This window comes from Phyllostomus discolor, chromosome 12 (genome assembly GCF_004126475.2).
Source record: "Phyllostomus discolor isolate MPI-MPIP mPhyDis1 chromosome 12, mPhyDis1.pri.v3, whole genome shotgun sequence".
In the NCBI taxonomy this organism is placed as follows: Eukaryota; Metazoa; Chordata; class Mammalia; order Chiroptera; family Phyllostomidae; genus Phyllostomus; species Phyllostomus discolor.
This window is the reverse complement of record NC_040914.2, coordinates 54,317,244-54,344,778: the sequence shown is the minus strand read 5'-3', so window position 1 is coordinate 54,344,778 and position 27,535 is coordinate 54,317,244. Positions and strand designations below refer to the sequence as shown.

The 27,535-nt window shown below is 37.1% G+C and overlaps 1 protein-coding gene and 2 non-coding genes across 10 annotated transcripts in view; all 3 read left to right on the top strand.

The window, feature by feature from the left end:
• Positions 1 to 27,535, top strand: part of CNOT1 (CCR4-NOT transcription complex subunit 1) — a 72,751-nt gene that overhangs the window by 36,221 nt on the left and 8,995 nt on the right. For 2 of the 8 annotated variants that reach the window (XM_028502133.2, XM_028502134.2), the window contains exons 14-40: positions 809 to 928; positions 1,683 to 1,805; positions 2,006 to 2,157; positions 3,528 to 3,678; positions 4,889 to 5,090; positions 6,174 to 6,320; positions 7,440 to 7,564; positions 7,807 to 8,093; positions 8,997 to 9,075; positions 10,099 to 10,329; positions 10,641 to 10,781; positions 13,017 to 13,196; positions 14,902 to 15,018; positions 15,372 to 15,482; positions 15,806 to 15,883; positions 16,053 to 16,230; positions 16,709 to 16,839; positions 18,847 to 19,143; positions 19,972 to 20,112; positions 20,221 to 20,325; positions 20,943 to 21,062; positions 21,553 to 21,744; positions 23,011 to 23,153; positions 23,666 to 23,774; positions 23,879 to 24,048; positions 24,710 to 24,962; positions 27,134 to 27,382. In XM_028502133.2, coding sequence (XP_028357934.1) covers positions 809 to 928; positions 1,683 to 1,805; positions 2,006 to 2,157; positions 3,528 to 3,678; positions 4,889 to 5,090; positions 6,174 to 6,320; positions 7,440 to 7,564; positions 7,807 to 8,093; positions 8,997 to 9,075; positions 10,099 to 10,329; positions 10,641 to 10,781; positions 13,017 to 13,196; positions 14,902 to 15,018; positions 15,372 to 15,482; positions 15,806 to 15,883; positions 16,053 to 16,230; positions 16,709 to 16,839; positions 18,847 to 19,143; positions 19,972 to 20,112; positions 20,221 to 20,325; positions 20,943 to 21,062; positions 21,553 to 21,744; positions 23,011 to 23,153; positions 23,666 to 23,774; positions 23,879 to 24,048; positions 24,710 to 24,962; positions 27,134 to 27,382 — 4,332 coding nt within the window. The remainder of the gene's footprint in view (positions 1 to 808; positions 929 to 1,682; positions 1,806 to 2,005; positions 2,158 to 3,527; positions 3,679 to 4,888; positions 5,091 to 6,173; positions 6,321 to 7,439; positions 7,565 to 7,806; positions 8,094 to 8,996; positions 9,076 to 10,098; positions 10,330 to 10,640; positions 10,782 to 13,016; positions 13,197 to 14,901; positions 15,019 to 15,371; positions 15,483 to 15,805; positions 15,884 to 16,052; positions 16,231 to 16,708; positions 16,840 to 18,846; positions 19,144 to 19,971; positions 20,113 to 20,220; positions 20,326 to 20,942; positions 21,063 to 21,552; positions 21,745 to 23,010; positions 23,154 to 23,665; positions 23,775 to 23,878; positions 24,049 to 24,709; positions 24,963 to 27,133; positions 27,383 to 27,535) is intronic. The other 6 variants (XM_028502137.2, XM_028502136.2, XM_028502141.2 and 3 more) reach the window with 5 other exon arrangements.
• LOC114488484 lies at positions 3,981 to 4,116 on the top strand. The gene has a single exon (XR_003683800.1). It is a non-coding gene; the product is annotated as a small nucleolar RNA SNORA50 (small nucleolar RNA).
• Positions 13,819 to 13,956, top strand: LOC114488481. Its single transcript, XR_003683797.1, has one exon. It is a non-coding gene; the product is annotated as a small nucleolar RNA SNORA46 (small nucleolar RNA).

The following is a 27,535-nucleotide window of genomic DNA, read 5'->3' as shown; positions in this document are numbered from 1 at the left end:
GCATGTGAAAGAGGCAACCAACCACACATTGATGTTTCTCTTCCTGTCTTTTTCCCTCCCTTCCCCCTCTCTAAACATAAATAAATAAAATCTTAAAAAAAAAAACCATCTCATTTGTGAAAATAGCTAGATTTAGAATGTGCAAACATCACTTCCAGAAATACAAATACAACACTACAGTGGAAAACATTAGAGGTGATTACCTTAAATTGTTTTGTTTTTATTTATGAACCAGTATTTATAATTCAATTTCAAGGAATTACATAAATTTAACACATCCTCATGCTCACATCACATCCTATTCTAAATTTGTGTCTGAAAATGTATAGGCAGCCCTGGCCATGTAGCTCATGGTTAGAGTGTCATCCTCATACACCAAGGATGCAGATTTGAGCTCCAGTCAGGGCACGTGGCAAAAATCAACCAATGAATGTATGAATAAGTGTAAAAACAAATCAGTGTAACTTTCCTTTCCTTCCTCTCTGTAAAGCCAATAAATAAAAATTGAAAAATTGAAAAGAAAATGCATAGGTGGGCTTTTACAAAACAAATTTGTTTAGTGACTAGATGACCCACAGTTTAGGGCCAGGCTTCATTTGAAAGATAAGGAAATAAATGTCACTGTAATCACTGTTTGAGGCTTATACTTAATACCTGCATTGATACGCCTCAATTTTACATAAAAATAAGTAAAATTAGCTGGGCATTTACAGTAGTGCCTATTAAAATGTTCTGCAAGATTGCTATTTAACTCTCCTTTTCTCTTCTCTTCTCTTCTCTTCTCTTCTCTTCTCTTCTCTTTTCTTAGGGACAGTCTCCCTCAATCCGCCAACTTATCATGCATGCAATGGCAGAATGGTACATGCGAGGGGAGCAGTACGACCAGGCCAAATTGTCTCGAATACTTGATGTGGCCCAGGACTTGAAGGTGAGCTTGGAGGGACAAAATAACACTTTTATTTATTAATAATAAGAAAAAACATTTTTATGTAACAGATACCTTGGGAGTAATGAAGATGTAACTAGCTTTTAGTTAGAATGGTTTGAAAGAGAAATTTTGCCTTGTAAGTAAAAAGAGATTGGAAGCCCAATAGTTTTCAGATAATATACAGATATCTAATTTAAGTGGCAAAATTCATTTACATTGGGCTGAATTTTGTTTGGTTTTTCAGTGATATTTGCAGTAATATTTATTTTGAAGCAAATCATAATTGACCTCAGTTGTAATCTGGGAGTTATAACTTCTGAAGAAGCTGCTTAGGTTTCAGCCCTTTGGCAGCTTTCATTATCATTAACAGTATCTTTGAGAAATAGTCTTTGATAACTAGGGGCATAGTTTGGTGGTATAGTTTTGCTAAGGTTACATAAGCCTGAGTTTAGGTTTTAAAAAAACGGGTTAGGATTATTTTTCATACTTTCTGTCTTGTTCTAGTTATATGAAAAAGCACAGGGTAAAGTTTATTGTTAAGGTAGACCCAGGTTGAAACATTCGCCTTATTTTAAGTAGGTACTAATGTTACCATTGAAGGAGTACACTGTTTAAAAAATTATGGGCAAGAAAATACTAGTAATATGTTTTATTTAGACTTGTTTTTGAAAATAAAAGCAGGAAACAAAATAGGACAGAGACAGAAAATTACTTAATTGTTTGACTTGTAGTTTCCAATATTCTTTTTCTTTAGGCCTTGTCAATGCTGCTAAATGGTACTCCATTTGCCTTTGTTATCGACCTTGCTGCACTGGCTTCACGTCGTGAATACCTCAAACTTGACAAGTGGCTCACAGATAAAATTCGAGAGCATGGAGTAAGCAGGATTTGTCCATTTATTACTGATTTTAAATACTGATGGCTAAAAGAGCTAAAGAAAAATAACTTTTTATATGGCAATTATGTTATTCTGGGTTTTAGTCATAGTGTTTAGTCTTTAATCTGAATCAATTTATATTTAATCTGAAAGCAATTAAGGTCAATTTCAAATACACTTAAAGACTTTCTCTTTCTCAGGAGCCTTTTATCCAAGCATGCATGACTTTTTTAAAGAGACGGTGCCCTTCTATTTTGGGTGGACTTGCCCCAGAGAAAGATCAGCCCAAAAGTGCTCAACTTCCTCCAGAAACTCTGGCAACAATGTTGGCCTGTTTACAAGCTTGTGCGGGGTAAGAAGCTTGTGCTTGAGAATGACCCTTTAATTTTAGAATTGTATTATATGGATAATTGTTGATTTGGGGAAGGAAGGATGAATGATTAAAAGCAACACCAGCTTAGATAATCCAGTTTTTAAAAGATTTAATTAATTAATTAATTCATTTGTTCGTTCATTGAGAGGGGAAAGGAAAGAAACATCGATATGTGAGAGATGATCAGTTAACTCTCTGCATGCCCCCAACCAGGGACCTGACCTGCAACTCCAGCATGTTCCATCCACTGTTTTTTAAGTTTAAAGTACTATACAGTGTAAAATCAGTTTTTGTTTCTAAATGTCAATAAATTAAAAACTCAATTAAGAAATTAGAAGGAAAGATTATTTTCTTCCTGAAAGTTTGGGCCAAAAACATGGGTGCACGTTATTCACAAGAGTGCATTATACACAGCAAAATACGGTAATTCACTATATCTACTTGGTATCGTTCTGTCTATTCAGATTTTCTGTTTCTTGTCGAAATTTGTCCATTTCATCTAGGTTATCTGATCTATTGGCATTTTATTGCTTCATATTATATCCTGACAGTCATTCTTCTTTATGTAAGGTTGATAGTAATGTCCTCTCAATTTTAGGAATTGTGAGTGTCTTTCTCTTGGTTGGTATGGCTAAATGTTTGTCAATTTTGTTACCTTTTTCAAAGAACCAATATTTTATTTTGTTTTTCTGTTCTCCATTTCATTTATTTAAGCTCTGAACTTTATTTCTTCTATTTGTTTTGGGGTTAGTTTGAATTGTTAAAAAATTTAAAAATACTTAGAAAGATCTAAGTATTAAGTTTGTACACAGCTTATGACTACCAAGCGTTCCACAGTTTTTGAGGTTTATGAGGCAATAACACTTTGAGACAGGCAGGTGGGTTTTTCTGTTAAACATTTATCCCAAGTACTTGACATTTTAGAAATCAATTTTCCACATTCTTACTAAAAGTACTAATTATTTGTGTGGTCATTTTACCTAAACTTAAATAAATGCTTTATCTTTGACTTACAGGAAACTAGTATAAAAACTGCTTGTTTGCTTTGATACATCCTGGTTTGAAAGTCATTTTTGACAAAGTGGTTGAGAACATGGATTGTTACTTGGAATGTTCTAATATATATTGGTTGTACTACACAAGGTTTCGTTTCAGAAGTATAAATTAGACTTGCAAGAGAAAGCCAATGCTTAGAACATCCTAGTGATTAATGACAGATGCAAAGACATAGGATATGGTGGAAATTTAACCGTATATTTCAGCAAATTTTCTTTATTAGAGAATCATATTTGTCTTTTTAGCTGTTCTTGGAAATAATGTGATATTTTTCACTTTTCTTTTCTCTTTAGGAGTGTTTCTCAGGAGTTATCAGAAACCATCCTCACCATGGTAGCCAATTGCAGTAATGTGATGAATAAGGCCAGACAGCCACCACCTGGAGTTATGCCAAAAGGTCGCCCTCCTAGTGCTAGCAGCTTAGATGCCATTTCTCCTGTTCAGGTAATTGTACCTCTGTATTTGGTACATCTGCATTTGTTTGTAGACGTGGAATAGAATAAACTTCTACATCATCATTAACAATCTACTCAAAGGAAAACTGTCTGAGTTTATTACATTTTAGATAATTGCATGTCTAGTGTACACTACTACATTTTAAAGGAGATCCATAAATAGGCATTGTAGTTGAGAATAGATTTTAAATATTAAGTGGAACATGACTCTGAGAGGAAAGATACAAAGTAATTTATGCAGGTAAATGGTTAAGGGCTTTTTAAAATAAGAATAACTTAGACTTGAGAAATAAGCACTGCCTTTGAACCTGATGTGTCTTGTTTGTAGCTTCACGGGCCAAGCAACAGTGCTAGAGCATAAGGACTTGTTATAACTGGGGCTCTTCAGCTCTCAACTGAACTGCTCTTTTAAAAACAAGGTACATTTAAGTTACTCCCTGACACCAACCACCCCCTTCTCTCTGGGAGCAACATATTTCGCTTCTGTTTTCACCTGCATTGAATGACAGATTGGGGTTTAAGAAGGAACATTCAGTGATTCCTTAGTGGCCACTTTATGAAAGACATTTGGTATATCATTTGCTGTAGTCATGAAGATCTGAAATAATGCCACAAATTAAGAAGCTTGAAAGTACAGTTATTAGATATTTTTTAAAAACCTTAGTGAATGGCATATCTTGTTTCTGTTGTTACTGTTTTTCTTTTTTATTGAATTAGAACTAATCCTCTCCAGTCCCTAAGATTCTCAAATTTTGACGAGATTTGCTTGTTTTGATGGAATGAATCATTTACAATGCTTTTATTGTACTGAAAGTTAAATGTTTGAGAGATTCTTTTTGTTTTAAAGGGAAATTGTAAAGACCTAATGTAATAACTGTCCCATATCACTACTAAATGTTCAGTATTACAGCTTCAGGGCAGTTCATCTTAAATGTTGGATTTTGTAGCCCTCGTATTATGGCTCTGGTACTTGGGCAGGGGTTTACTTTTTAAATCTGTTCCATCTCTGGTAATAGGAATAAAAAGACTGGCACACTTGATGACTTGATTTTGGGATTTAAGTATCATTATGATTGTATGGGGTTTGCCGTTTACTTACTAAGCACACAAAGCTGTTACTAAAGATTGCTTTACCTGTGTCATATTGTCAGTCTTTGCTTGAGGTATATTTAATATATTTTTATAATGTTTTTCTTTAGATTGACCCTCTTGCTGGAATGGCATCTCTTAGTATAGGTGGTTCAGCTGCCCCTCACACCCAGAGTATGCAGGGTTTTCCTCCAAATTTGGGTTCTGCATTCAGTACCCCTCAGTCACCAGCAAAAGCATTTCCGCCCCTTTCTACCCCAAATCAAACAACTGCATTCAGTGGTATTGGAGGACTTTCATCACAACTTCCAGGTAAGGGGATGGGACGGACGCAAGTTATTTGTAATATTCATTGTGCCTTAGTTTTTGTGGTGACTTAATAAGAAAAACTGCTTAAAGGAAATTGTCTTCAACATCCAGAGTTGGGAAGAGTAAAACATTATACTATTATAATATTAATTCAGTTGAATTGCAATTAAGATATTTTAGTTGTAAAGTTAGTTGAATTATTCAGTAAGGATTCTGTGTTGCCAAACAACATTATAAACACTAATAAGTGTGTTAAGCACAAATTTTAAAGGACGTCGGCATAGATCAGAACTCAAGGCTTTGTAAATTACTGAAGGTTGATTTAATAAAGGTAGAAATATTTCACTCATCAGATTCCGGTGCATGTTCTGCTTCCTTGAACTTAATCTACTTTGAAAATTATAGTAAATTCCTAAAACTTTTTAAGTTTTTCATATAATTAGGCTTTTAGCTTTATATCGAGGTCAAGATTCCTTTTTTTCCCTTCTCTCAGACCCACTTCTTTCTCCTAAGTTAGTTGCACCTTTGATCTTTCAGGCTATAAGTTTAGAGTATTAAAACCTAAGGATTAAAGTGTTGTAATTACCCTGTAACCTAGTTAATACTGTTGTTGTGTGGTTCTGCTTGTTCATTGATTTAAACCAAATTTACCCTATTTAGTAAGGCCTTAGTAAAATCCTAACTATTAGAATTCTGTTTGCTAGACTAACGGGAATCAAGAAGACCTGCCTCATGCTAACTTAGTATATAGTAGCTTGAAATTCTTCCATTGTAATCATTGAGGAAAGCAAGCCAGTTCTTGTTTTGATTACCTTATATCTTATATCACATGAGAATGTACAGTTAAGATTTTTGCATACTATTGTCTTACCAAGAATGTAAAGAAACTAATAATTCTAAATACTAGAGAAATTTTGGCATTGTGTTTTTGTATACTCTTACTAGTTTAGATTCTCTAAAATTAAATAGACATTATAAGAATTAATAAAGAGCCCCGCCTTTTAAAATAAGAAATTACATCTTTGATGTGAATACAGTCAAGAATGTGAGTAATGATAAAACTTCTGGCTGCTTCATTCTCTCTAGTAGGTGGTCTTGGCACAGGCAGCCTGACTGGTATAGGAACTGGGGCCCTTGGACTTCCTGCAGTGAATAACGATCCTTTTGTACAGAGGAAACTGGGCACCTCTGGACTGAACCAGCCTACATTCCAGCAGAGTAAGATGAAACCTTGTAAGTGGTAGTGTTGTCTGTGATTGTGAAGCGTGACTGATGCACACAAACCCTTTTTTTTTTTTTTTTAATTTTATGTCCAATTTGTTGTCTCTGCAGTTATGGACAAAAACATTGACTTACTGTATTGTCAGTGGGGCCACATGTTGATGGACTTCTTAGATCAGTGGGAACAAATTCACGAATTTGAATTACTAAAATGGAAATTTGATGTATCACTCTACCCTTGATTTGGATTGCCAGAAAAAAATGACGGTTAATAAGAGTTGGCATCCTTAGGGGTGTTATCCTTAAAGTAAGATGTATAGTAAAGAGGAAAGTAAAATCTTATACTTAGATTTTATTAAGTAAAAAAAAAAAAACAATTTTACACTAATCCTAAATTTTTTAGATTAACAAATCAGGAACAGCCAGGAGGACTTCAGATTTCTGTTTAAGCTTGGCAGTTTATAAAATAAACAACTTTTATTTTCAGGTTATAACTTTATGATATATATAACCTTATTACATGTAATAAATACTGCCATATATTGGCTAATATATATGATGTTACTTAAAACAATTTTTAAAGTTTCACCTTAGTTATCCCAAAGTCAGAGCTAAGTCATCTTTGTTATACATAGAAAGGTGTATTGACTTATAGTTGTTGGGACTAAATATTCATTAAGCAAAATATGACTGTACCAAATGTTAGTGTGAAAGGCCTGTCTGAGTGTTACGTTTTGTAGCATGCTTTGTGTTTATATCAGTATGTCACGCACATGCATTGATGATTCTTATATGGTAAATGTGGTTTTTATTTTTATAAAGTAGTAAAGACTTGTTAACCTTGAGTGAGGTTGTGTTAAGGGTAAATGCATTGTAAATTTGAACCTGTGAAAGTCTTCAGGAAGAAAATATTAAGTTAGATGTATAATTTCAAGGCAGTGTTGTTAAAATCCTTATGTGTACCAGAATAGCGGAATATTAAAACTTGACCACTTAATACTGTCTTCAGTTTCTTTATTTTTTTTCCCCTTAAAACTAAAACTATATTGGTCTCTCTGGCTCTGTGTGTGCATAATGGGGGAGTGAAGTAAGAGCCTAAATGCCCACTGGTTGCTTTTCTGTTTCTAACAGCGGACTTGTCTCAGGTGTGGCCAGAGGCAAATCAGCACTTTAGTAAAGAGATAGATGATGAAGCAAACAGCTATTTCCAGAGAATATATAATCACCCACCACATCCAACCATGTCTGTTGATGAGGTGAGTGTTTAGGATGATAGAAATCTTTATGGTCTAGGTAAATCTGAAATGCCCTTTGAAGTTTTTAGAAATCTACCTCAGAGTTTGTTGGTAAGTCTGTGTATCATTTGAAACTTTAACTTTTATCTCAAGCTCAACTTATTATGAAATGTGCTGCTTAATAATTCTATTAATAGCACTTAGGAAGTCTCTCAGTAATAGTTTCCTTTATGTGTGTCTTGTTTTTGTCTTGCTTTTTCCAGGTATTAGAAATGCTACAAAGGTTTAAAGACTCTACCATAAAGAGGGAACGAGAAGTATTTAATTGTATGCTAAGGAACTTGTTTGAAGAATATCGGTTTTTCCCCCAGTACCCTGATAAAGAATTACATATAACAGCCTGCCTGTTTGGTGGGATAATTGAAAAAGGACTGGTCACTTACATGGCACTAGGCCTAGCCCTGAGATACGTTCTTGAAGCCTTACGCAAGCCTTTTGGATCCAAAATGTATTATTTCGGGATTGCTGCACTAGATAGATTTAAAAATAGGTGAGTGGATAGGTTTCCTGTGAAACTTCTCTTTTTTAATATAAGGGAAAATAACAACTCATGTTTCAACTAGTTCTTACCATGCCCCCTTACTATTTCTATGTTAACGAATCCTAACAACTGAAGTAGAAGGGAAGAAGTGAAACAGTTCAAGTAATTATAGTTATCAGATAAGTGGTAAGAACAGTATAAAATGAAATTGCAGGGGGAGCTTGTTGTTAGAGGTATACTTTTTACACAGTCAAAGCCACCATTTTAGGTGTACCGTTGTTTGAATTTTGACAAATTTATAGTCATGTGTAACTAACACAATCACAGTCAAGATACTGAATATATTCTTCACCCCCAAGAAGTTATCTTGTTTGCCCTTTAAAGTTCACCTTCCCCAACCTCTAACCCCTGGCAGCCACTGATGTGAGTTAGCTCTAGTTTTCCTAGATTGTTACTTGAATTGAACCAAACATAATGTTTGTGAATCTGATTTCCTGCACTTAGCATAGTGCTTTTGAGATTCATCTGTGTTACTACGTGTTTCAGTAGTTTCTTTTTATTGCTAACTAGTATCCCATTGTACAGATTAACTACAAATTGTTTCTCCATTCACCTGTTGATGAACATTTGGGGGGGGGGTTCCCAGATAGCAGTTTTATTGGCTCATTGTAATCAATTTTAAGTAAAAATAAAACCTTTTAAAAAACATTGTTTTCTGATGTAAAATGAGGTGAAGTTTATAAATATCACTCCCCTCTACTTCTGTATTCTTCCTTTTGGCATTCTCGTCAAATAAGGTAGTTGATAGGTAGAATGGGGGAAATGGCCTAGACTAGCATTTGGAAGAAAATTTTGTTAATCGTGCTGCCACTGTTCTTACTTGAAATAATGAATGAATATTTTCATTGACAGATTGAAGGACTATCCCCAGTATTGTCAGCACTTGGCTTCTATCAGTCACTTTATGCAATTTCCACATCATTTACAGGAGGTAAGCGTCTTCCATACCTAAAACCTTTCTAATAATTGGAGGGTTTGTCTGTTTTGATTTGACTTTGGATGTTGAGAATGGCATTATGATTTGTTAATGATTGGCATGATACAAGTATACATATTATTTGTTGCTTATTTTGCATCTTAGACTAGACTGCGGGAAAAATGCATTCTTTATCTTTTGTAGGTAATGGTTTTGCTTGATTTATACTAAAAGGCTTTTAGCCTGGTAATGCTATCGAAGGACAGACATCTTTTACTGTTACCAAGAGAAACTTTGCCAGATTTTAAAAAGGATTTGGAATGTGAACCTTGAATATAAATAAGTTATTCCTTTGATTTAAATATGATTCAAGGCTGTTTTGTCTAAGACTTAGACCAGTGTTACTAAAAGAGATAGCCTTCTTACCCTGCTTTGATTACTTTAAAGTGTTTCTTAAAAAGGAGGCAGTGCCAGAGGAAAAGGACCTAGAGAATATACATTTTAATACATTTTATGTGATTGTTCTTGCAATTTCTAAACCTGTCCTGAACATCCATCCAGTACCATTGCTTACCCTCTAGTTGACTTGGCATTGTGTTCTGTTTTGTTTTGTTTTGTTTTGTTTGTAGTAGTAGCTTTACTGAGAGGTAATTCACATTACATTGTGTATTTTAGGCCTTAGGTTTGTCATCAACACGCAATAAAAAGGTCAGTTTACTGTGTAAATTTAAGTAGTTAAAATATGTGTGTTAAGAAATTTATATGTAGGCATTTGTGGCTGCTTTGGGGGAAGTTATTTTGCTAGATGACTTCTTTCATAATAATATTTTACCCCCAAAGAGGTTGTGGTATATATCCACTTATGTATTATATGTTGAGGAAGATGGGCCAAGGTGGGACAAGGAGTAAGGAAGACAGATGAACCACAAGCAATCTGTAATGATCTTTAGCCTCTCAGAAGTAAGAGGTGTGTAATTCAATATTTTCAGTTTCTGTTAAGAACTTTTTTCGTGTGTTTTCCTCTCCCTACTTCTATAGTATATCGAGTATGGACAGCAATCTAGAGATCCTCCTGTGAAAATGCAGGGCTCTATCACAACCCCTGGAAGTATTGCACTGGCTCAGGCCCAGGCCCAGGCCCAAGTTCCAGCAAAAGCACCCCTTGCTGGTCAGGTTAGCACTATGGTAACCACCTCGACAACCACCACTGTTGCTAAAACGGTTACTGTCACCAGGCCTACCGGAGTCAGCTTTAAGAAAGATGTGCCAGTAAGTAGGTCTACCTTTTTTCTCTTTCAAGATTTGTTATGTTATAATATATGCAGTAGTGAGCGTGCATTTTAATTTTATTGTAAAGGGCACATGCCTGCTATAAAGAGCAGCATCTCTCCCTTTCTATCTCACAAGATTTCCCAGAGGCAGCCACTATTGAACAGTTCAATGTTTATTCTTGCCAGCACTTCAGTGCACAGTCATACACACCATGTGTATTTTATACTAAAGGAATTTGTATACATTTTTCCTGGGATTTGTCAATTAAGCATTTTAATTTGTTTATTTCATGTACTTTATTTCTTTAGCCTTCTATTAATACAACAAATATAGATACGTTGCTTGTGGCCACAGACCAAACTGAAAGAATTGTAGAGCCCCCAGAAAATATCCAAGAGAAAATTGCTTTTATCTTCAACAATCTCTCACAGTCAAATATGACACAAAAGGTAAGTATGCTGTAGTAGTTTTCATATCACTATTTCTATAATATTTATATGTTACTAGTGCTATTTATTGTTATCCCTAATGAGTTGGGGTTTTTTAAATTTCATATTCTGCATCCTTTTTAATACTTCACTTTAGAAGTAGAAAGTAATAGAATCAAAACAAAGGGAATGTGCCTGGTTGGTATAGTTCAGTGGATTGAGCGGGAACTGCAAACCAAAGGATTGTCGGTTTGATTCCCAATCAGGGCATGTGCCTCGGTTGCAGGCCAGGTTCCCACGTGTACTCGGGCCGTTTGAGAGGCAACCACATACTGATGTTTCTCTCCCTCTCTTTCCCTCCTCCCCCCTCTCTCTAAAAATAAAATAAATAAAATCTTAAAAAACAACAACAACAAAGGGAATGTGGATATATCACTAGTGGTTGTGGTTTTGTAGATGTGAAATAGCAGTAGTTTTAAATGTATTATTTTGCAGTGTGTTGCAAGGATTTTAAAATAAACTTCATGATCTAATGATAGGAGGTACTTCTACTCTAGGGGTGTCCAACCTGTGCCCTGCGGGCCGCCTATGGCCTAGAATGGCTATAAATACAGCCCAACACAAAATTGTAAATTTACTTAAAACATTACCTAGTTTTATTACCTAGATATGTACATTTTATATATTAGTGATCACAAACTTTGGACCTCCTTGGTGATTTGAAAAGATTATCAAATGGGCCGCTACATAATTAGGGTTATTATGTGAGTGTTTTCTTGTTCATTTATAGTGGCAGATATCACGAAAATTATGCACAGACCTTGTTTTTACTGATCAGTAGTCTTTAGTGTTTGTATATTTAAAGTGTGGCTCAAGACAACTCTTCTTCCAGTGTGGCCCAGAGATGCCAAAAGGTTGGACACCCCTGTTCTACCCACAACTCATGTCCCTCCCAGAAACCATTGAGAGCATTTATTAGGAGCTTAATAACTGAGGTATACCTTGTGAAAAGCATAAGGAATGATGCTTCCCTTACAAGATTATATGCTAAGACAATACTTAGAAATGGACATTTTAGCCAGTAAGGTTAGACTAAACAAGTGGATCTGAGATATACGAGGTCTCTCTGGAAAAAGTTCAGCCATCATTAATATATGAGAACAGTACACAGTTTGTTGACATCGATGTAACCTGGCAGCCAAGGAGGGTGGACTGGAATGCACGTGTATAAACAGTGACGATTTCACTCTACTAATCAGTGGGAGCAGGAGATGCTGTCAAGTGAACATGTGTACTGTGTGGCCATTGCATTCAAAATGACTGAGTAGAGCAACAAATCTGCATCAGATTTTGTGTTAATCTTGAATATTCTTTTGTGGAAACTATTGGATGATTCAGAAGGTTGCAGCTATGGGCAGCCGGTGATTGGCAGCTTCATCACAACAAAGAGCCCATTCGTGCATCACGTTTCCTGCAGAGTTTCTTGGTGAAACATCGTCACCCAGGTGGTTCAGACCCCTTACAGCCAGATTTGGCACCCCGTGGCTTCTGGCTTTTCCCAAAACTAAAATCACCTTTGGAAGAGAAGAGGTTTCACACCATCAGTGAGATTCAGGAAAATACGACGGAGCAGCTAATGGTGATTGGGAGAACTGTGTGAGGTCCCGAGATGCCTACTTTGAAAGGGACTGAGGCGTCATTGTCCTGTGTACAGAGCTTCTTGTGTTTTACATCTTCAGTCAATGTGTGTTTTTCATATTATATGGTGGATACCTTCTGGACAGACTTTGTATGCAGTACCCTTTTCAAATCCCACCATAAATAATTGGGTGGGATTAAAGCCTTTAATGTCTTTTGGAAAAGAATTGTTAAATTTTATAGATGTTTCCTGGAGATGGAAATTTAGGAAAATACAGTTCTGGTGTTAGGTCTTTTAGTGGCAGGTTGTAGATTAGTCATGTATTCTCTTTGAGTTGGCTAACAGAGGGGCGAGGGCAACTACATACATGTTTTTTAATTTTAAAGTTCAAAGCTACCATAGATGTTTCAGCCTGATCACCCACAGTTTATGGAATTGAAGTTAACTGTACTACATAGCATCTCTCTGGTGTGGGGGAGAGATATAACATGATAATTTGATTTAGCGCCTGATTTTGTGAGGAGCTATGTGCTTGTAGTACTGTTCTCAGAAACAAAACATGTAACCATATTTTTTCATCTTTTAATTCTTTACTTCCCGTGTCATTGGTTGGCTAGGTTGAAGAACTAAAGGAAACTGTGAAGGAAGAATTCATGCCTTGGGTTTCACAATACCTGGTTATGAAGAGAGTCAGTATTGAGCCAAACTTCCACAGCCTGTATTCAAACTTCCTTGACACGCTGAAGAATCCTGAATTTAATAAGATGGTTTTAAATGAGACCTACAGAAACATCAAAGTAAATTAGTTCTTGTATTTCTTTTCTGTTTCGAGTGTTGCCGGTTCTTGTACATGTTGTCTATGAAACTTTGCTCTAGCATTTGTTTTAAATACAGAAGTAAATTTCATGAAGAATTTAGTCTTATACTCTGTACTGTTTACTTTGAAAGTAACTACTATTCGGAATTTGTTTCCATCATCCTCTGCATGGTTTTTCCTTAACCTCTGCATGATTTTAACTTGCTTTCTCCCCTCCACACATTATTTGCAGTATGCTCTTAGCTATAATCCCTGTGGGGTTTTGTTTTTATAGTTTTAATAGAAACTCATTGTATGGATATATGTTGCTAATGGATATTTAGGTTAAGTTTTCACTATTACAGAAATAGTGTTGCAACGAATGTTTTCTTTTATGTCTTAAGTGTCAGATATCTCTCAACTCTAGACCTGTTTGTGGACTACCTGTGGTTTAGGATTCTGTTTATTTTAAAGTTAAACTACTCCTAATGAGTTAATCCTTGTTCCATAAAATTCAAGTATTTTATTTATGAGGAGGAATAACTTCTACAGTACACAGTGTGAACCAACGTACAGCTATGATCATTCTTTACTGAATAACTTGGGACATTGGCTGATGAGCTAGCACTATATTTAAACCTATGGATGGGAGTTTTCCCCGTTCTAGGTTACGCTGTAGTGCAAAAGAATTCCTGGCTCTTTCTGGTGCCCAGCGGACATTGTGCCATTCTGCTGTTGCTAGATAGAGTTAAGGAACATAGCTATATTTGGACTTTATTATCTGATGGTAAGAATGGTTGGGACGTACAAAAATGTCCACACACTTGGAAGCAAAATTTCAAGATCCTTTCAAACAACGTTTTAAGTTATACATTTTAATTTGTAGCTATAAATTAAGAGGTACCATATAGTAAATGGATGTATGTGATGAATCTATCCCCCTTACAAAAGAAAGAACTGGAAAATTAATGAAATGGCCTGGGTTGCAGCCCAGGTCCCCAGTTGGGGGGGGGGGGTGTGAGGCAGCTGATCAATGTTTCTCTCATACATCCATGTTTCTCTCCCTCCCTTTTTCTCTCTCTAAAAATAAATAAAATTTTAAAAGGATTAATGAAATGGGTTGGGTTTTCTAGAAATTTTCAAAGAAGTGTATATGCCATATTATGTTGAATTTCAGGAAGTTAGCTTGTCTCCAGAGTTGTACAGTGAGTAACTTGGGTGGATAACACTGAAGTTTGCAATAAATACTGTGGTTTTGGTTACATCCTGGTAACCATATGCCTGCTGTCTTGATGGACTTAGAAGCATAGATAGTGTCTTCATTTGAATTGAATTTAGCTATTCAAGATAGATTTGCAGTTGGATCTCTGCTTCAGAACTACTGAACACTTTCAGAATTTTAACATGGTTTTCTGGAGGAGCACACACGACACATTGAGCCGTGTGTACTTTGCCTTTTGTGTGATGCAGTTATATTGTGTATTAAAAATGTAAAGAAAGACATTTAAACGTTAAAAGTGCCACTGAACAAAACAAAATAGTACTATGATAGTATGGAGTAGATTTACTTTGGGGCCATGTTCTCATAATCAACGGCTTGTTTTTAACATAGAATAATGGAATTTTCAAGCATCTAATTGAGATTCCACCCCCCCCCCCATTAGCTCATTTTCATACATGTTTTAATCCTACTTTTTTTTTTTAAGGTGTTGCTGACCTCTGATAAAGCTGCAGCCAATTTCTCAGATCGTTCTTTGCTGAAGAACTTGGGACATTGGCTAGGAATGATTACACTAGCTAAAAATAAACCCATCTTACATACTGTGAGTTTCAGCTAAAGGTTTATGTAAAACCTGAGAGTGTTCATACAGCATATTGTGTGTAAAAGTCTTAACTTTTGGGGGGACTATTTTAATGATTATTGGGTATTCATAAGAGTTCGGCGAATGTTTTGAATCCGTAATTGATGTGAGGCTCATGGCTTCACATCATTTAGCAGGATAAACAAAAGCCAGTAAAGGTATATTTGTCACCCTTTCCTTTTTTGTAAGGCAAGAGTCATATTATGTTGATTCCTCTTTTGAAGGATGAGTTTAGCAAGTTGCCCTTCTTTGTGTACTTTGTGAAGGGTTTTAAAGTATATTCTCAGCTTTTAAAAATACTTTTTTTCCCTTAGGACTTGGATGTAAAATCTTTGCTGCTAGAGGCCTATGTTAAAGGACAGCAAGAATTGCTCTATGTAGTGCCCTTTGTTGCCAAAGTCTTAGAGTCTAGTATTCGTAGTGTGGTGAGTAGATTTTAATACTTTATTGATGGCTAAATTTGTAAGAGTTGATTACAGCACAAGGTGAAGAAGTACATCCTTAGTTCTTATGAATAACACTAGTTCAATCAGTTTTCCTTGGGTTAAGTTACATTTCCAATGTGAAGGGCTAAGTAGAATTAAAGGACTGATGGCTAACAGGTGGCTTATGTTTTTCTGAAATATATAGATGGGAAATCTAGGGGTTTTTGTTATGGCTACTTAAGTATAAGTGCTTAACTGTTTTAAATAATACAAACTGAAGTGATTTGGGGACCATCTTAATTAACATAATAGGTTTTCTTTAGGTTTTTAGGCCACCCAACCCCTGGACAATGGCAATTATGAATGTATTAGCTGAGCTACACCAGGAACATGACTTAAAGGTAAATTTTTGCTTCTTCATACTTTGGAACATTCTCTGTCTTCACATTAACAGTTATAAGAAAGGTAGAACATTGAGGGGGCATTGTAATAATTGGACAATAGTGTATATTATGAATAAAGATAAAATTTTACCTTAAAAGTTCTAATCAGATAATTTGAATTCTGCAGTTAAACTTGAAGTTTGAGATTGAGGTCCTCTGCAAGAACCTTGCATTAGACATCAATGAGCTAAAACCTGGAAACCTCCTGAAGGATAAAGATCGCCTGAAGAACTTAGATGAGCAGCTCTCTGCTCCAAAGAAGGATGTCAAGCAGCCGGAAGAACTTCCTCCCATCACAACCACAAGTAAGTATGGTAGTTAGCTAGCAATTTACTTACCAGAATGTTCCCTTAAATGGTACATTTCCATGCATGTAGCAAGTTATAGTTGTTCAACATAATGTGGTGCTGAAACTCTTACATACTTTCTGGTGGGCCTTCGAAATTATTAAGGAAATATTAGCAATGTCTAGGCATGGTCTTACTATATTAGATTCCGTCTGAGTAACATACAGTATTCTTTAAGTCTGGTTATCATTTGTATTGCTTTTGAGGTCTTACAAAGAATTTATTGGCATGACGGCCAATGTGTTATTCCTTAGGTCTGGGGATGGCCAACCAGCTAGAGTTTCCCTTACAATAATTCAGGGTGGGGAGGATGTGCCGTCACCCCAGACTCCTCCCCACTAATTTAATACAAGGTGTTGATGCCCTTCTGTTTGTATAGTAAAGTCAAGAAATCTGCTCTTTTTTATTAGCTCTTATTTTATCTTTTTACATTTAGCAACTTCTACAACACCAGCTACCAGTACCACCTGTACAGCCACAGTTCCACCACAGCCACAGTACAGCTATCATGACATCAATGTCTATTCCCTTGCAGGACTTGGACCACACATTACCCTAAACCCAACAGTAAGTAAACACCATGCCATCCCCCAGCTTCTATTTCTTGACACTGGTCACCTTCCTTTTTTCCCTTCCTGGATTCCTAGGTTACAGGTTTTTATGCAGAGAGCAGGGATTAGGACTGCTGTATATAGTACAGCTGGGGTTTTTGTTTTGTTTTTGTTTTTCATTCTAAAATAGTCATTGTGACTAGGCGTTATTTATATTGGTTCAGCATATCCAAATCCATGATTAAAGTGAAGACAGTTGGCCCCTGTGCATCCAGAGAGGCATACCATACTGTTCCCTATTAGGATAGCAAAAATTTGGAACCATCCATGGTCCACAACCATGGGAGCTTTTATTTTATTTTAACTAAGAGACTGATGGAGAAGTGGCCTTCGATATTTTTCTTGCTTCTGACCTCTGACCTCTCTTAAGTTGTGAATGTTTGCAGTGAATACTGCTTGTTTGCTAATAAGTATCGATAATTAAAATTAAATACACTTCGATGCTATTTTTAAAACAGACAGCTGGCAATACAGAGTGGGCTAAAGTGGATTTATAGTTGTGAGTATGCAAAACACAGAATTTATTCTTGTTTATTATTTACTATTTTGCATATGAACAACTGTAAATGTACTTTTGCCCCACCCTGTATAATCACAATCTCTAAGAATTCCTTGCTCAGATTAGAAGATCCTCAGTATATACCATAGCTTTTGTTCTTTATTTTCATTATCATGTCACATTACCTTTGCATTAAGCTATTTGTTCAGGCACATAGCTGAAACTGAGCTGACTCATGTGTATGTAAAATCTCCAGATCAAGGTCTGGAAATAAGTTCATAATTTGTTTCTGTGGTGTAGTTCTGGGAGGTAGTCTGGTCTAATGTCATCAAATAAATTCTCATCAATTTTTTCCCCTATACTTAAAGGTTATATTCTACTGTCTGTATTTGGAATGATAATTGATTATCTTCTGTCTTTTATTATGCTTAACATTTGTTTAGTTTAAAATCAGATACTTGTAGTTTTCGTGGTCTTTGCTTTTAGAAGTTGAAAATGTTCACAAATATAGAAGTGACATTATTAATCCATTGAACTTTTGTATTTAAAGGACTTGAAACATTTTAAAGATATCATTTTAATGTGGTCTTTCTTTTTTTCTATAGATGTGGCACTTAGTTTTTGAAGGAAAAACCTAGATCTAGAAATTATGGTTCTCCTTCACATTGTTTCCAATAATTGGAATACTTTGTATTTAAATATTTTGTGTTTAAACTTTCTTATAAATTCAGTGAGTTAAAGAGACTGAGTATTAAGGCATACTTGCTACCAGAGAAAAGACTAGAAACAATCTTTCAAGTGAAAGCAGAGACTTCATATAAAATGCTTGCTATTGTGAGGAATTATTTATATTAATAAAAGTTTTTGTAGGAGGCATTTTCTCTTGAAACTTGATCCTTTCTGCATTTTCTCAAACTACTGAGGAAGTTGCATTTTATAAGAGTACTTGAACCTGGGCTGGTGTGGGTCAGTGGGCTGGGCATTGTTCCCCAAACCAGTTCAGTTCCTTGCCAGGTCACATGCATGGGTTGTGGGCTGGGTTCCTGGTTGTGGTTGTGTGAGAGGCAACCAATCGATGTTTCTCTCTCTCTCTCTCTCTCTCTCTCTCTCTCTCTTATTTTCGTCCTCCCTTCCCCCTCTCTAAAAACAAATAAATCTTAAAAATCAAAAGAATACTTAAGTCACACATTTTAACTAAGCAGGTATTATGTCTTTAAGCAGATAATGGATCTCAAAATGAACAGTAGAACTTTTAAAAAACTAAACACATGTTATCTTGTATCACAAAGTATACTACTACCTCTTTGTAGACCAGTTTCTCACTCCTGAGCTTTTTATTGATTAAAGTTGGACTTGGTAGTTGGTGGTTAACTTTGGAATTAATCCAAAATTCTGGGTGTGATTCCCCATAGAAATTGGGTTGTCTTGTCAAGCTGGTGACTTACCTTGTTTTTCCCCATCTAGATTCCCTTGTTTCAGGCCCACCCACAGTTGAAGCAGTGCGTGCGCCAAGCAATTGAACGGGCTGTGCAGGAGTTGGTCCATCCTGTAGTGGATCGATCAATTAAGATCGCCATGACTACTTGCGAGCAAATAGTGAGGAAGGATTTTGCCCTGGATTCTGAGGAATCTCGAATGCGAATAGCAGCTCATCACATGATGCGTAACTTGACAGCTGGAATGGCTATGATTACTTGCAGGGAACCTTTGCTCATGAGTATATCCACCAACCTGAAAAACAGTTTTGCCTCAGCTCTTCGTGTAAGTTGATGATTTCCGTGCCATAGTACAAAACTGATTGCTGCTTGTCTGAGTTTCTTTTTATATTTCTGCTTTAACAGTCACCACATTTGACGTCTTCCTCCTTCTTAAGATTGTAAATTCTGTGAGGTGTGAAGCATTTTGTCTCCTTGCTCACTGTTGTATCTTCAGCTCAGTGTTTGGCAGATAGTAGACACATACATACTTATTGCTCTAAAGAAATGAAGTGGGTTTTTTTTTAATGCTTAAGTTAATAGTTATGTTACCATGAAGCATTTAAATTAAAGCACTTGGAGTAACAGTACAAAATATTTAAAGTGACTTTGTATGTGCCTGTATACAGCACTCACCCTCTTGAAATAATCCAGGTAATTTCAGGTCTCAGATGTCATGATTAATAATGCCTTTGTGCCCTGGCTTGTGTGGCTTAGTGGATTGAGCGTTGGCCTGCAAACCAAATAGTCACAGGTTAGATTCCCAGTGGGGGGGGGCACGTGAGAGGTAAAAATGTTTCTCTCCCTCTCTTGCTCCCACCCTTCCCCTCTCTAAAGAATAAAAAATGATAATAATAATGTCTTTGCTTACTTCTTTTCTGTTTTCATTTTGTTTACCATCTTTACAACAACCTAGTAAGATATTTTGGGTGAGTGATATTTTCTTACAGATAAAGAGGATTGTTAGACTATTTCATGGTCATAGCTAATGAGTCATAAGTCAAGTCAGAACTTTTAAATGTATATGTCTAAGCACTGCATTTCCTGTGAGCCTCTCTGTCCTGTCTATTCACCAGAAACTTGAAATCTTTTTCTTTCTGTCTCCTCCCAATAGACTGCATCCCCACAACAAAGGGAAATGATGGATCAGGCAGCTGCTCAGTTAGCTCAGGACAATTGTGAATTAGCTTGCTGTTTTATTCAGAAGACTGCAGTAGAAAAAGCAGGCCCTGAGATGGACAAGAGATTGGCAACTGTAAGTGCTTAGCATTTGCCTTTTAAGTTGTTGTTGTTGTTGTTGATGTTTAAGAAAATGCCTCATAACAAGAACCTCGGTGACTTTTTTTTTTTTTTTTTTTTGCAGGAATTTGAGCTGAGAAAACATGCTAGGCAAGAAGGGCGCAGGTACTGTGATCCTGTTGTGTTAACATACCAAGCTGAGCGGATGCCAGAGCAAATCAGGCTGAAAGTGAGAATTGGGGGCTCTCTCCCCCCCACACACCCCATCTTTGTTTTCTTTCTGGTCTTCTTGCTTAAACTCCTCACCAGGACTAGGACATTGGGGTTAAATGTTGTTTTAGAGAAAGTATCTCACCTCTGTAGCATTTCACCTAAAGGCAACCTGTGGAGAAGGTGTAAGCGCAGTTTAGATGTGCGCTCCCAGCCCCCAGTTGTTGAAGTGCTACCGTGAAGAGTTCATATGCCTGTTAGTCCTTAATATGTCCCACCCTAGTCTTTCTTTGGGTACTTGTGTTTTTATTACTGGTTGCTTTTCGCTGATTGTTTTTACCAGTTGCTTTGGAGAATTGCAGTGGTATGGTCCTGTTTGAGGCATTTTCCAGTGGAAAACAAACATAATGAATTTATAAGTGCTGGTGACTCTGACAGGACTTTGGGAAACTGTGTGTGTGTGTGTGCGTGCATGCATGCATGCGCACACTCTGTCCTGCTGTGCTACACTATAAAGACTCCTGTGTCTCTTCTCAGAACCCCTGTGCTTACAGCCATGCAAACTTGCCACTTTCACAAAAAAGTTTCCTCAGGTTGTGAAAAGCATCCCGTCAACATACGATTTCTTCTTTCAAGGTTGGTGGTGTGGACCCAAAGCAGCTGGCTGTTTATGAAGAATTTGCACGCAATGTGCCTGGCTTCTTGCCTACGAATGATTTAAGTCAACCCACAGGATTTTTAGCTCAGCCCATGAAGGTAAATACTTGCCTTGGACTACAGTTTAATATGAATGTTACTGTCCCTTAATAAGTGTTCTCTATTCTCTGTATCAGATCAGCATGGCATACAAGGAATTTTTTTTTAATATCCATGACATTAGTTTAACTTTGACAGTTGGACCAAGTACTCTGTTTTCCATGGTTTGGATTATTTAACTTTTGTAGACTGTAGAGAGATTATTAGATGCCACAAGTGATGCTGCTGTCAGCCTATTCATTATTCATTAGGCTTTCTTTGATCACTTGATTGTGTTGGTGTCTGCCAGCCTTTCCACTGTCAGGCAGAGTACCTCCTCCCCCATGCCTGCCTTGCACTGCCCCATCTAAAGGCTGAATAGTTCAGAGTGGGAGATGGAAGAGCATCTCCATGTTTTGATGGGAAAAACTATTTCAATTGCTACATGTGCCAATGAAAAATCTTTATAATTTTTGTTTCTCTTTTTTGGTTGTTTTCTTCTCTAAAACAGCAAGCTTGGGCAACAGATGATGTAGCTCAAATTTATGATAAGTGCATTACAGAACTAGAGCAGCACCTACATGCCATCCCGCCAACGTTGGCCATGAACCCTCAAGCTCAGGCTCTTAGAAGTCTATTGGAGGTTGTAGTATTATCTCGAAACTCTCGAGATGCCATAGCTGCTCTTGGATTGCTCCAGAAGGTTAGTTCTTATTATTAATTTCAGAAGAAACTAGGTTTGTAAACATCCAGTGACTTGTAACCTTATCTCCTTAAGTTAATATGAAGCAAATTTTGGTGTGTGTTTTTGTTTTTTTGAGGGGGGTAAGATTGTCACTTGTAGAGAGAGGGGAAGGGAAGGAGAAAGAGAAGGAGAGAAATAACATGTGAGAAAAACATCGATTGGTTGCCTCTCACATGCCCCCAACTGGGGATTTGGCCTACAACCCAGGCATGTGCCCTGACTGGGAATCAAACCAGGGACAGGCCGACAATCAGTCCACTGAGCCACACCAGCCAGGGCACAGTTTTGTTCTGTAATAAGCCAGTGATTTTCTCCAGAGCAGACTATAGTTGTGGCAGTTAAAAACGGTAAAGTGATGGGGGAAATTGGGACAACTGTAATAGAATAACGATTTCTATTAAAAAAAAGGGTAGCCTTGGCTGGCATAGCTCAGTGGATTGAGCGCAGGCTGTGAACCAGAGTGTCACAGGTTCGATTCCCAGTCGGGGTACATGCCTGGGTTGCAGGCCATGACCCCCAGCAACCGCACATTGATGTTTCTCTCTCTCTCTCTTTCTCCCTCCCTTCCCTCTCAATAAATAAATTAATTAAATAAATAAATATTTTTAAAATACACAATTAAAAAAGAAGGGTAAGTGGCAGGGGTGGGTTAAAGGCAAGATCGTCTGGGCATAAGATTATTCGAGAAACTTGAAAAGACCTTTTCCCTTAAAAAAAGTTTATTTATTTTTATAGAGGGGGGGAAGGGATGGAGAAAGAGGGGGAGAGAAACATCAGTGTGTGGTTGTCTCTCACACACCCCCATCTGGGGATCTGGCCCACAACCTAGGCATGTGCCCTGGCTGGGAATCAAACTGGCAACCCTTTGGTTCACAGGCCCACACTCAATCCACTGAGCTACCCCAGCCAGGGCTAAAAGATAGATTTTGGGGGACACATTGACCCAAGTATTTGGGTAATGGGGTACGGGGTAGATGGAGAGCTTTGGATTTTGACTGTGGAGGGACAGTGGAGCCTTTTGTGACAGTGAAGAACACAGTGAGCGCAAACCAGACAGTGTGTGTGTGTTAGGTTGCATGACAAGGACTTTGGTGAGTGGAGAGATTGTTAACTCTGGGCCCTAGAAGGTATCTCGTAGTTTACATTAAGGTTTTGCTTTTGGCTTTGATAGTTAGGCTGAGTACTATATTTTCCATGGTTCTGAACACTTTTTTCCTTCCATAGGCTGTAGAGGGCTTACTAGATGCCACAAGTGGTGCTGATGCTGACCTACTGCTGCGTTACAGGGAGTGTCACCTCTTGGTCTTAAAAGCTCTTCAGGATGGCCGGGCATATGGGTCTCCATGGTGTAACAAACAGATCACAAGGTCAGTACTCATTGTAGAAGAGTAATATTTATTGGACTGCCTTCTGGTGTCCATGGTCCTATTAGGGTGCAGAGGTTTCCCTTTAATCTGGAAGATAAATGGGACTTTCGGAATTTCTAATTCTAAGTAGTGATTATTATTGAAAGGTGGTTCTTTTTCCACACCTGGTGTCCATGACAGATACAGAAAACCAGTACCTGGCTTTGGGGGATAAATTGTAGATCATCGGTTTAAAAGGTGTTATTGCTTTTTATAGCGGTGATGTTCATATACAAATATTTTAATGTCTTAAACAGAATGGTTTGTTTTCTAGGCTTTGAGAGCAAGCTTGAGTTTTAAGCTTGGGCTCTGTTCTTCATTACTGGCTATTTTGAATCTTGATTATTGATTTGCAGTTGGTTCTCAAGGCATCCTTAATTTCAGAATGAATTACCATTGAATGAAATGGGCTCTTTATCTGCTGCAGTGTATGGTTAAGCCTTTATGAATAAAGAAATACTGACTTTTTCTAGGTGCCTAATTGAATGTCGGGATGAATATAAATATAATGTGGAGGCAGTGGAGTTGCTGATTCGCAATCATTTGGTTAATATGCAGCAGTATGATCTTCACCTAGCTCAGGTATGGAAGGGGTCTACTTAAAACAGGAGAAGGGACTCTGGTAGTTGGGAAGTGTGTTTGCTATAACTGTTGCCTTTCTTATATTGTGCTTTCTGTGTTGCCAGTCAATGGAGAATGGTTTAAACTACATGGCTGTTGCATTTGCTATGCAATTGGTAAAAATCCTGCTGGTGGATGAGAGGAGTGTTGCCCACATTACTGAGGCAGATCTGTTCCACACCATTGAAACCCTCATGAGAATTAATGCTCACTCCAGAGGCAATGCTCCAGAAGGGTGAGGATGAAATGCTTGGGATTCGTGTGTATTCAGCAGTTTAAGAAAGAGCTTTAGAAATGAATATGTAGACTTACTAACATTACCTGTTATAACTGCTTTACCTACAACATATGGGAAGCTGTAGAGAGGCCTAATATTGTCCCTGAAGTATGAAAGCTTAACTAACTGCCAAGCCTTCTTGCTATACAGCAGTACATGTATATTAGCATTAGACGCTTTGTCAGAGTCCTGTGTTTAAGCCCGGCTCTGCCACTGAAAATCTGTCTGGTTTTAGGTAAGTTGATTGACCCTCCCTAAACCTGTTTCTTATATAAAATGGAAACAATATCTCAACGAGCTGTTCAGAATTAAGACAAATCACATGAGTCATGTCATGTAGTTGGTATGCAGTGAATACTTACTGAGAATGAATATCAGCTCCATTTCAGTGGGCACCATTTTTTGGTCAAGAAGTGGCTTAATTAAGGTCAGTCATTTGCACATTGTGTCCTCATGCATAAATAGAAACGAAGAGACCAAGGATGGTTTTGTTTAAATACAGAAATGGTAAAGTGATCATCTCTCTTGTGGTTTCTACTAAATAAGCAGATTGTCCAACTGTATGTCTCAAATCACAACCATGAGTAGACTGATTTTCACTCTGGATTTATTGTACTAGATTGCCCCAGCTGATGGAAGTAGTGCGATCCAACTATGAAGCAATGATTGATCGTGCTCATGGAGGCCCTAACTTTATGATGCATTCTGGGATCTCTCAAGCCTCAGAGTACGATGATCCTCCAGGCCTGAGGGAGAAGGCAGAGTATCTTCTGAGGGAATGGGTGAATCTCTACCATTCAGCAGCAGCTGGCCGTGACAGTACCAAAGCTTTCTCTGCGTTTGTTGGACAGGTAGAGCTTTTGGAAAGAAAGGTGCTTTTTATTCAACATAAGTAGGGTGTGATGCCTCCAATATTAAAGCTCAGTATTATGTATCTGTGGTCAGACAGTTACCTCCATACTCATGTAAACCAAAAATGCCATCATCATTTATTAATCTTGCTAAATTGATACAACTTATTTCATCGTTGGTCACTAAGCAGTAAAGTCAACATTCTTAGTCCTCCCCTTTAGTTCTGTTTATCCCATTTCAGTTGTCATAGCTACAAAGTGTAATGGGTCAAATAATGAATAATGAAATTGCTAGGTGTAGAGTAATTTTACTAGCTTGGTAATCAGCAGTGGTGAGAGTTTGGGCTAAAAGTTCTTAGAGTAGCCCATGTTTAAAAAATAAGAAAATACAATAAAACAAAAAAATATTTAAATGGTAGAGCTCTTCATTGTATTTTCTGAATTAAGTGATTTATCTAACTAAAACGAATCAACATGTTCTTTTGGGGAAATAGTTTCTATTATTTTCATTGAATTTGATCTAAATTGAATTTTGACTTAAAAGTGTTAGGGAACAAGTCTGTAGCAAAAAACTAGGTTTGGCAGGAATATTTGTGAACAGGATGAACAGGAAAAAAAATGCAGGAAGAAAGCCATAGTATCATTTAACATTCTGATTTTGGTCCTCACTGGCTGCTTTCAGCCACTGTGAGGCGTTCAGACCCAGTAGTCATTGTGTGTCCTAATCATGGTACTTGACTGGCAGCAAGAGTGGTACTTCTCCTGACCTGGCCTTAGAATTTCTTTAGTAGAATTCTTGTAATGTTTGTTCAGGGAGACATACCTGCTTATTTCTGCAGATTTACCATTATATTTCTGTAAACTGAGACCAAAGCATAGGGTATGCATCAAAGAAAGATTACAAATTAGACCTGTTATCAAATAAATGATAGTTGGTTGTGAAAGAGCTGATTTTAATTTTAGGAGATAGAAATTGGATTTAGTTTTTCAAGATAGGTATTACTTTGTAAATCATACTAAGTAAATTTCTCCCTTTAAAAAATTGAGGGAATTACAAAATATACCTATTGAAAAGCAGTTACTGCATGTTTATAGTTTGATTTCTGATTTGGATGGAAGAATTTTGAATTAATTGGTTTTTGTGATCATTGGTATTTCATGGGTATGGATGTGGCACCTGTCCCAGCTCTTCCTGCTAGCTTACTAGCTGTCATTTCTTCTCTCCATTTGAAAAAGATAATGTGTTATACTTTTCTGTTCTCTTTTGCATCCTTTTGAGAATTCTTTCTTCGTTGTACTCCATCTTGATTATATCAGTCTGTCCTCATTTCCTCCCACGTTAATTTTTAGATCAATATACAAAAGTCCCTTTGCTGGCCTCCTCTCTTGGCTAGGGTACCTGATTGTCAGTTCAGCTGTTATATTGCTTATCAAGAGACAGTTGAAGTTTCCAAAATAACAGTCAAGTGTTCATTCTGGGCTTGGTTTCTCTGTTAAGCAAGCATTGACCTTCTCCTCCTGCTGCCTGAATGCCTGTCACTGTCTTATCTTCTTTCTTACTAGCAAAATAACTTCTCTGCTGCTTCCCTCCCAGTTTGTACGTCATAAAATTTGTTCTTTATCTATTTTTGAAAGAATAAACTTGCCCTTTGCACTTTATTTGAACCTAATTTACATTAAAATAACTGGGTATGATCTGCAGGTATTTTCATGGGGTACCTACTTATACAAATTATTACTTCATTTTCCTGGTGAAGCTAGTTGGGATTTTAAAACCTTTGCTTAAGTCAGTTGGAATTCTTATATTTTGTGAGAAAGTTAAATATTTGTAATTTCACCTCCTTGGGGGAAATAAACCTTGGATAGAAGGTGTTAATGTGACTTGTAGTGAGTTACTCAAAAGTTGTTTTAATTTGCGTAATTTCCAAAATACTTGGCTACGGACTGCTGTTCAAAATTGCCATGTTATCTCTTTCTCAATTTCCATCTTCTCCGTTCTCCATTAAACTTAAAACTGGAGCAAGTTTGTCATGGGTCCTTAATGACCAAGGCATTTTCATGATGGCTTTTTTACAGAGTGAAAATTAGAAATGTGACAATGGGAATAAATGAGAGAATATTACCTAAACATGAAAATCAAGTTTATTTGTGTGTGTTATCTCATTGTCTTTATATTTTTGTTCCCCTGGTAGATGCACCAGCAAGGAATCCTGAAGACTGATGACCTCATAACAAGGTTCTTTCGTTTGTGTACTGAAATGTGTGTTGAGATCAGTTACCGTGCTCAGGCAGAGCAGCAGCACAATCCTGCTGCTAATCCCACCATGATCCGAGCCAAGTGCTACCACAACCTGGATGCCTTTGTCCGACTCATTGCACTGCTAGTGAAGCACTCAGGGGAGGCCAGCAACACTGTCACAAAGATTAATCTGCTGAACAAGGTCTGAAATCCTTTCTTGCTTTACTCGAGGTACACTTGAAGCCTGCATCAGCGGTTCTAAAACCTCAGGACCCAGCTCTTTCCCAGAACATTTTATAGCACCCCCTTTTCTGTAATGAAATTAAGTCCATAGATGATAACATAAACATAATCA